General features: G+C 35.5%; 5 protein-coding genes across 5 annotated transcripts; 2 read left to right on the forward strand and 3 right to left on the reverse strand. All coding sequences in view use genetic code 12, as the record gives it.

Annotated features, from left to right (window-relative positions):
• Positions 1 to 64: 64 nt before the first annotated feature.
• Positions 65 to 2,122, reverse strand: CTRG_02119 (uncharacterized protein; the record flags this gene model as incomplete). Its single annotated transcript, XM_002547766.1, has 1 exon — positions 65 to 2,122. One exon carries the CDS (start codon positions 2,120 to 2,122, stop codon positions 65 to 67), a length of 2,058 nt encoding a protein of 685 aa, XP_002547812.1.
• Positions 2,123 to 2,402: 280 nt separating this feature from the next.
• APA2 (bifunctional AP-4-A phosphorylase/ADP sulfurylase) lies at positions 2,403 to 3,344 on the forward strand (the record flags this gene model as incomplete). The annotated part of the gene is made up of 1 exon (XM_002547767.1): positions 2,403 to 3,344. One exon carries the CDS (start codon positions 2,403 to 2,405, stop codon positions 3,342 to 3,344), a length of 942 nt encoding a protein of 313 aa, XP_002547813.1.
• A 243-nt stretch (positions 3,345 to 3,587) lies between these two features.
• On the forward strand, positions 3,588 to 3,968 carry QCR7 (ubiquinol--cytochrome-c reductase subunit 7; the record flags this gene model as incomplete). Its single annotated transcript, XM_002547768.1, has 1 exon — positions 3,588 to 3,968. The coding sequence occupies one exon, from the start codon at positions 3,588 to 3,590 to the stop codon at positions 3,966 to 3,968; it is 381 nt and encodes a 126-aa protein (XP_002547814.1).
• A 331-nt stretch (positions 3,969 to 4,299) lies between these two features.
• CTRG_02122 (uncharacterized protein) lies at positions 4,300 to 5,127 on the reverse strand (the record flags this gene model as incomplete). The annotated part of the gene is made up of 1 exon (XM_002547769.1): positions 4,300 to 5,127. One exon carries the CDS (start codon positions 5,125 to 5,127, stop codon positions 4,300 to 4,302), a length of 828 nt encoding a protein of 275 aa, XP_002547815.1.
• A 1,011-nt stretch (positions 5,128 to 6,138) lies between these two features.
• On the reverse strand, positions 6,139 to 9,288 carry CTRG_02123 (uncharacterized protein; the record flags this gene model as incomplete). The annotated part of the gene is made up of 1 exon (XM_002547770.1): positions 6,139 to 9,288. One exon carries the CDS (start codon positions 9,286 to 9,288, stop codon positions 6,139 to 6,141), a length of 3,150 nt encoding a protein of 1,049 aa, XP_002547816.1.
• Between the last annotated feature and the right edge of the window lie 445 nt (positions 9,289 to 9,733).

Raw genomic sequence — 9,733 nt, forward strand, 5'->3', positions numbered from 1 at the left:
TGGTGCAAACTTTTATGTAATATATAATTATTGTATATTTTAGGACTATATTAAAGACATTGATTCAAGATAATCTCTTGTCTGATAGGCTTTTTAAGGAATTGAACAATAAATCACCTATTCCTTTGAATTTTCCGTGGTGAGCCGTGTCTAAATTCCGAAGAATTGTCACTTTCAATTCTTCAAACGTTATATTCAACCATATTTTGTCAGAATCTATTCTTATTCTTTCTAAACTATCCCTAGAAACTGGTCCTTCATGTCGAGTATTTATCTCTTCGGTTTTATCTTCTATATCCCAAATTAATTTCGTAATAATAAATGACAATGCTGGATTGTAAAACAATTCACCAATTGATTGGAAAACTATAGAAAGTTGATCAGACAGATGTAAAGTGCTTAACTTTCTTGTGAATTCAGGATTTAAATAGAACCCCTTTGCTGAAGAATTGCTAATATTTGGTTCTTGTTTCAAAAACCGTTCTTTCCATAACATATTCACAGAGTCCATTATGAATGAATTCTCAAAATCTCTCCAATTAGAATTATTATAATTGTGTTCCTTGCAAATATAAATATGCTCACAGATGGTTGCTAAAACTAATGGATCGTAACTTAACAAACAAGAATAAATTAATGATCGTGGTGGTAATAATACATTGTCATTAAGATCTTCCAAAATATGTTCATCAAGTTCATGAATAAACCTAAGGGTTTCTCTGGTTAGCCATTCTTGATTTGTTTTGCAATATTGAATAAACATGTATAATTTAGGTATTATTAAATTCAATGCTTGGATAAAGTCCTCATATTTTTCAGAATTCCACAGCTTAAGCAAATATAATACACTTTCAACATATTGTGTACATGGAGCGGCATGGACAGTCAGATCCGAATAATAAATCTCTTTCAAATCAATGGCATCTCTTTTGATCATATCAGCTATTCTAGTTGGTGAAACGTTGATAAAATATCGTATCAATAATGATCTATATTCCATTTCTTTAAATGGGTTGTTCTTCAGAATACCAGTGGTGAGTATATAATCTTCGACTGCACTCAAATGGATTGCACCTCCACTAAATTGATAAATTTTTGACAATTTCCTTAAAAGTGAGATTCTATCATATTCCTCATTCACAGTTCCGTCAAGACTAGCTTTGATATATAAATTTATTTTCCTGTTGAAATCTGAATGACCTGCCTGAAGTAATATCACAATCAACTGTGCACTATTATCATTATTAAAAGAACTTCGTAATATTTTGTATGCATTGAGTTTATGAATTTGATCAAGTGCTTGAATGCCATAGATGTCATCACCATTTGATCTACCCATACGTTTTTGCCTTTTTGATAACCCTGAATCAACCGTATTTGATTCGTCCCATCGGTATAGTTGATCTGGATTACTTATAAGCTTATTCAACATTGGGTAGTTATCTGGGGAGTATATAATGTAATCCAAGTCTGGTACAACAACCTTGAAAAATGCTAATAATTCAGATAAATAGATATCAAGTGGGAATTTGTTGTATAGATCAACCACTTGTTGAATATGATGATTTTTTAATAGTCTAATATTATGATAAATCTCACTATTGTAAAATGTTTTAAATTGAGTTGAGTTGTTCAGACTTAATATAATGATGATCAATTGAGAAATCACGGCTCGGGAAAATTCATACGCTAGATTCTTAACCAATATTGACAAAACGAATGTCCCTGATGTGGTAAGACTCTTTTCAAAATATTTGAAATTATCAATCATCCATTTAAGTAAACTGATTTGAAATTCTGTTGATGGTTTCTTAGTCTTAAGCTTCCTGTTGCCTTGATAATACACCCGTGTTGCACCAATTCCACTTATTACTTTTAGAAAAATACTCACAGGTAACTCCAGTCTTGGCAATAAACAATTGTCAAGAAGATACCTCTTTGTAGAGTGTGAAACGACTCTCTTTGTTTCAAGTATTAGATCAAGCAAAGTCATCAAAACTGGTTCATCAACACCTTCATTTGCCAATTCCTCTATCAATGTTAGCGTGGCATCAATATCTTCTTTGCTCTTTTCCTTCTTAAGTCTATCTAACAAGACTATTATCTCTTGGCTGTGTGACATTATTGTGATCAATATCCAAAGATCAATCACGCGTGTGTTTTTTTGTTTACAGTTTTAATTTTTTTCAATCTTTGCTCCGTCTCGCCTTTATTTTTTTCTCCGAAGTGTCACATGTCTGGGAGTCAGCTGAGTTTTGTCCCTTGCTGTTTTTTTTTGTCAATCGGTTGCTCAGCAACATATGCCGTCAGACAATGGTTGAAAAAAAAAAAAAAATTAGTAAAAACACCTCCGATCCACATTATTCTTTACACCCAAATAGATCCTAGATCCTACGTGCCCAATGTCTTTATCTGATAACTTTTACGAAACTTTGTCTTCAAAATATGATTCTGCTGTAAAAGGCGAACATGTTCTTTTCAATGGTGAATCAGCTGTCAATAAAATTGAAAAGGCTACTGCTGGAAATACTACCATTGATGTTCAATTAACCTTGTTAAAATCATTGGCAAAACGTCCAGAAAACGGAAAGAAAGATGAAAACCCATTTGAAAAACCTGAGCCAGAATTGACTATCGTTGATACTTATGGTGCTTCAGACGAGTTCAAGATTGTTTTCAATAAATTCCCAGTTGTTCCAAAACACTTTATGTTGGTCACTAAAGAATTCAAATCACAAAACACCCCATTATCCCCAAGCGAATTGTTGTCTACTTATGAAGTCTTGAACGCTTTGGATAAACAAAAATCAGACTACAATGAAGAATGGTTTGCCTTTTATAACTGTGGGCCAGAAAGTGGTGCCTCTCAACCTCACAAGCATATTCAATTCATGACTTTACCTCCTAAAGCTGATTTCAAACCTTATGCAGAAACTTTGGAAAAGGTATTGGATCCAAGACAAATCCAAGCTCCATCACAAAACAAAGATTTGCCATTTGCCCATTATGGTGTGCAAATTTCAGATAATGTTGAAGGTGAACGTGAATTGGCCGAATTATTTGTCACCATTTTACAAAGAACCTTAACTGAATTAAGAGAAAATGATCAAAACCACATTTCTTACAATTTCATCATGACCAAGAAATACATGCTTATGGTTCCACGATCAAAGGGTCAGTATGATGGAAAATTGGGTATTAATTCATGTGGTTTCCAAGGTTTGTTCTTATGTAAAAATGAAGAATTGCTTGATTTGGTTAATTCAGTAGGTCCATTGAATATTCTTAGTGAAGTTGGGTTGCCAAATACTGCTGGTAAGAAATCAACTGAATACGATTATTAGTTGTTGAGGTGTTTTATTTTTTTACGCGCTTTAGATTCATAGATACAATTGATATACGCTGTAGCTGTAATATATTTCCCAATTAGGAATTCATAATTTTCTATCCAATGAAAGCAAACAGAAAACTAATTTTTTTTTTTTGGCTTCACTCTCAATCTCATAGAGATTTTTTTTTTTTTCACATATAGAATTCGACTTGTTACTCTGCACCACTTGCAAATAATCAACAACAACTATTCAACAATGCAATCTTACACTTCTATTGTCAAGGCTGCCAACTTCATTTTGTCAAGACCAACCTTGGCTAAAGTTGTCACCCCACTTGCCAACAAATTCGTATCCTTTGCTGGTTACAGAGAAATGGGTTTGAAATTCAACGATATACTTCTTGAAGAAACCCCAATTATGCAAACTGCCATTAGAAGATTACCAGCCGACTTGAGTTACTCCAGAAACTACAGAATCCTTACTGCCCATCAATTAGCTTTGTCTCACCAATTATTGCCAGCTGAAAAAGCTGTCAAGCCAGAAGAAGATGATCACTATTTGATTCCATACATTTTGGAAGCTGAAAAGGAAGCTTTTGAAAAAGCTGAATTGGATAACATTGAAGTTAAAGCTTAATGATGTAACGGAAAAAGATGTTATAATTATTCCTATAAATACACGATATGTTTCTTGATTTGATTTTTTGTATTTTTTTTTTTTTGGAGATGATTAAATAATATATAAACATGAATCGTCTTAAATAATTAAAACATCCTGTTCACTGAGGACAATGATGGCAATTGAGTTAGGAATTTTTTTGTTATTGATACATTTCTTGACCTCATGAGCTACTCTCTTTACAAATTCCAACATTGATATTTAGCTGATACTTGTAAATATGTCTCTTTTATCAATCTATTATTACATTTGTCTATTAAAACTGTCTATCTATTAAATGCTACCTAGGTTATTGAGTATTATGTTTGTATTTATTGTAGAACTGTCTCAATTGTTCAAGAACAAGGAAAGTAACAATTGTATGAGGTCCTAATCTGATAAAAGAAGGCAACCAACCTCTGAACATGAAACCGACACCTTCATTCTTTAAAGCATTCTTTAAAATTGACACACCGCTTTCACCAGTTGCACCACCAGACATAAGTCTGGTTTTAACAACATCTGCTGGAGAACAAACAGTAGTTGCAACACCACCGGCTATGAATGCAGCAGTGAAATGTGTACTTTGAGTAGATGGATCCCAGTGCAATTTATCAACTAACAAACTTTTAGCAACATCATAACTGACAACTTGTGAACTTGTCATCAAAACCCCACGAATCAAGTTTGCTCCCAATCCACTGAACAAAGAGCCTGGACCTTCATTCTTAATGATTTTGTAGATACCATCAAATGCATTCTTATAGTTCTTTCTCTGTTCGATAGGCAAAGTGGAATCATTTTGCATTCTGATATTAACAACATCAGATGGGTTTCCTACTAAACCACCCAATGCACCGGAAACCATAGAAATTGGCAATAAAACTGCAGTGCTAGGCTTATGATTGTTTGTTTTTTCAATATAGGTTTCCTTTAAGAATTCATAAACACCAAATCTTGTTGTGGAATAAGTTGCTTGTCTCAAAAGAGATGCCGTTAAACCGGAGTAGATCTTGAAAAAACCTTCTTTTGTAATGATTTGATAGATCATTGAAAACAAGGATTGACCTGGTTTTGAGGCTGTTTGTAGTCTCACTTTGGCCAAATCTAAAGGATGTGTTACCAAACAAGCAGCCATACTTGAAGCTCCTCCGAACCAGAATCTAAAAGTCGATAAGCTGTTAGTCTCATGAATGCCAATGTCAAATAATTAATGTGCGATCTGGAAATTGACACTACTAAAATACATACGGATATTGTATCTTATTGGACATTTTCTAGTGTTTCAATGGGTGGTAGGTAGACAATTGTCCAATTGTGAATATTCAATCAAAAAACTAGAAAACAAACAAACAAAAAAAATGAAAGTTGATTTTCAATGTCTGAGATTGTATTGGGTTTAAATTTCTTTTTCGTTCCCGATGAACTAAAAATTTTTTTTTTTTTCCTTATTAAATTGACCTGGTTAACAAGTTGTAATTTTCTATTATATTTTGTGAGTGAATAAAGAGCCGTCTTCTAATAATATCTCAACGGATAACAGCACGAGAAGAGAGGGGAAAGTTTTGTGGTTTTTTATTCAAAATTTGGGCCCCGAGATTTTCCGCTACCGGGATCCTCACCAACCCATTTGAATTTGAGCGCAACTCCGATACACAATGAAACACACATCTTATCAAAATAGGCTAATTGAGGGGAGAAAGAAAATGGTTTTACTGAAAATCTTATCATAATGATGGCCTATGTTGGGTAGGGGGAATTATGCTAGTATAAACCCCCCGCAATGTTGGATATACCATGTTGGGTGCAAAAGTAAAGAAACAAAAGGCTGTATTCGATCCTCGAGTTGAATTTTGACTTTACAGCACAAAACTATGTCACTTGTTGATTTATCATCTGTGAGTGCCATGTCCTGAAATGTACCCTCAGGTAAGGGCATGGTTTATTATTTTATTTGGTAGAACTTTCTTGTTTTACTTGTGAATCTAGACAAAATTTTTTAGAGAAGAGAATTATAATTGGCACTGCCGTTCCACCTGTGCGAAAATAATTCCAAACAAAACTACAAATACATTTGTCTGCATCTTCTAACCAAATAATATCTCATAAACTATAAATTATATTTTACACGGTACATTCTCTGTCTCAATTACAAATGTAACTGATCATTATATAAAAAACCAACCAACGGGTTGACTGGTTTTGGTTTACCTCCTAATTTATGACTCTTTCTGAATTGCTCGTGGTTTAGAACCAACTCCCCACTTGGGTAACCATCTGGAACAGGATTATTCAAACGTTTAGATACTTCATGGAATAACTCGTCTTTATCAGCTGTCTTAATCTCACCATGTAATTGCTCAATAGTTTTTGCTAAATCCTTGTGGTCTTCAAACTCCTTTACCAACCCTTGAATGAACTCGTGGTCAACGGTGATTCCATGGCGGTATAAATAGTTGACTATAGCGGATTGTAACCTCTTTGACACCGTGAACTCGATTGGGTTTTGTGATTTGAGGAACGTGATCAATTTACCAGTCTTGTCGTTTCTAGCAATATACAGATTGAAAAACTCAATGAACTCAGCCTTGGTTATGTCCTCCAATACTTCGACCTGTCTCGTTCTTCCATCAAAGTCATAGTAACCATCCACAATACTCGACCAGAGACGACCAGTCTCTTCACTCAAATGCTTCAATTTGGTCAACTTGATATTCTTCAATGCATGTTTGAACTTGATGAAATCCTCGGTCGTCAATTCGTTGTTGACAAAGTTTCCAAAACTGTTCAAGAACTCTTCAATACGGTATTGCAAATAATCACACGTTCTCTCTGACTGAATCAAGATTCTAAAACCAAGGGATGTTCTGCCCAAATGGATTCCCGAAAATACGACATATCCCAATTGCTCTTTTGTTCGCAACTGATCAAAACAAGGTTCCTTGATGACTGTACAGAACAAGTCTGTCAACACACGCAATTTCAAATCATCTGCATTTGGTGCGATCTGGATATAGTACTCAATGCACGAATTGATATTTGCTTCATCCTTCAATGACATCTCATAGCGGATCACCTCCTCTGGTTCAAAGACATAACCTTCCAAGTGGAATTTCTCTTCATCGTACTCTTCCATCCATGGCTTGATGTGTTTTATAGAATCATTTATGGTGTCTTTGATTGCTCTTGCTTTGGTAATGTCAAAATTCCCATGCACCAATACCTCTGCAAAAACACCTTCTTCCCAGATGGTGTCTCTGAAGTGACGTTGAAGCTGCTCGAATGTCACTCCTTCCAATGCCTTGATCTTGTCATCTTGGAAGTATAGCTTGTCATTGAGCAAGTGAAGAATTTGAACTCCAATTTGACGGAATGGATCTTTGAACAAGAAAGTCTTCCAATTATTAAGCAACTTATATTTGATCGACTCAAAGCTTGATTCCGATGGTTTGAATGCAAACAATTCAGAAAGAACGTGTTCCAACAAAACATCGAGCTTGTCGTTGTAACCAGACACCTTGATAACGAATCCGTCTCTCCATGTGTGAACCGTGGCCCTCATACCCACCAATTGTGCATAATAATTGACATCATTAATGGCTTCATTGAACAACTCAATGCTCAAACTAGTCAATACAGAAGTCAAGACATCGCTGTTGGAGCTTGGCAAATGTGCCGCGATCTGAATCGTACCCTTTGGAACTTTGAACGTTTGATCCTGTTTGAACCACACGTTCATTTTGTTGGTGGTGCTGATCACATGCGGAGCAACAGCGGTGCTGCCATGGCCCAGCGCCAAAACTTTGAAATCTGTTGGGATGAACTCATTTGCATCAGGGTAATGGAAGTCGATCTTAGAACTCACCGGAGTAAGCAACTCAGCTGGGATCGGCTCCACCGCATACTTGGTCTTGTACCATTTTTCAACCTTGTGCAATCCAGTTAATGTTTGTGAAACCAAACTAACTCTGAGATTATCCGCAGTAAGATACTGACCATACTTTTTAATAGCTTCGGGAGCAAATGTTCTCGTAATAGAATCACTTAAAAGGTATTTTGGAGGAATTAACCTATCAAACTTGTACAACTTGCTGCTCAACCCAGAAACAGTGGATGAAGCCTCGGCCTTCTGTTTGAACCTGAAGTTAATCTGTGCCATTTCTTCGATCTCTTTCCATATCCATTTTTGTGGTTTGTCTTCGGTGACAAATCTCACGTTTTCCAAGGTACACTTGATAATATCTTCCCATTGTTCCAAACCCTTTGGAGTTAATTGGATTTCAATATAAAACAAAGAACATCCTTGACAAATCTTCATACCACCTGCGGACAACTCAGTGCACAACCCCTTCTGCTTCAAATAGTATGCCAATGAACCTTTAGATTCATGACCCAATAAATGAGAGAAATACTTTTGTGGTTTGCTATCCCAATATGTCTCCATGTCGTCTGGTATCATGAAGCTTAACTCCAATTTGTGGTCATCATTTATTGGAGCAGCTTTTATCAACTGACCCAACTGTTCTGGTTTGTATATCAATTCGCCATTGTAATTTGCACCAGGATAGTCCTTGTTTGGAATATCCGAAAACTTCTCAATAGCCCAATCTGAAAGGGTATCCAAATCCTCTTTTCCCAATATAACCAAATTCATTAAATTGGCAGAATAGTGTTGGGTGTAGAACTCAATTAATATCTCTCTTACATCCAAGCCTCTGCTAAGTGGGTCGACATGTAAAGTCTCGAAATTACCTGTTGAAAACCCATTATACGGATGTGATGGGTTACTAGTAGCTTTATCCAACTGGAATAGTCTCCAATTATCATTTTGTAAATTCTTTTTGTTCTCTGAATCAACAGCATTGATTTCACGGTCCTGACAGGTTTTGCTAAACAATGGACTGATGAAAAATTGGGCAAATCTGTCCAATGCTCCTTCCAAGTAATCGGACCCCACTTGAAAATAGTAATTAGTGTGCTCGGCAGCCGTGTAGGCATTGGAATGGCCAGAATGCTTGGATAAATAATTGGAATATTCGTTCTCCTTGGGATACTTTTCGGTCCCCATAAATAATAAATGTTCACAGAAATGAGCCAAACCGGAGATACCATATTGCTTATCAGCAAAAGAACCCACACGAACATCTAAAGATGCAGCTGATTTGTCTGCAGTTGGGTCGCTAATCAATAACACCGTCAAGTTGTTGTCCTTGAGTTTGACTAGTCTGTATGAACGATCATCAAGTAAAGGTTTTTCAATCACCGGATTGTCTGCCAATACAGTAAACTGGTTTGTCATGGTGGCTAGTTTGTGCAGTTGTCTTGTTATATGAATGAATACGTTGGCTGTTCTTGAAGAAAATCTCCAATAATTTGCAAAATTCAACAACAAAACAATCTTAAATATAATTTTTGAAAAAACTGAAGTTCTAAATAAAGCACAGGGAAATGGTTGTTGAGGTTGTGGATATGAATTTTCACAACTTGTTCTTTTTTTTTAATCTTTATAGTTAATCTTTAGCTGTGGCGGCCGATAGTCCGGAAAAAGGTAAATTTGGACAGACAAAAAAAAAATCTTCGACGAAAAGGAGAAGCAAATGCAGGTGACAAAATGTTTTACCCATTGTTACTATGACACTATCTTACTGGCTGTACAAATAATTATGTCAGAGGCACAAACTTTTTTTTAACAAAAATGGTTATCAGTTTATAATTCTAAACAATTACGTGGAAAAATGCTTTTT

Source organism: Candida tropicalis (genome assembly GCF_000006335.3).
Source record: "Candida tropicalis MYA-3404 genomic scaffold supercont3.2, whole genome shotgun sequence".
NCBI classification, from domain to species: domain Eukaryota; kingdom Fungi; phylum Ascomycota; class Pichiomycetes; order Serinales; family Debaryomycetaceae; genus Candida; species Candida tropicalis.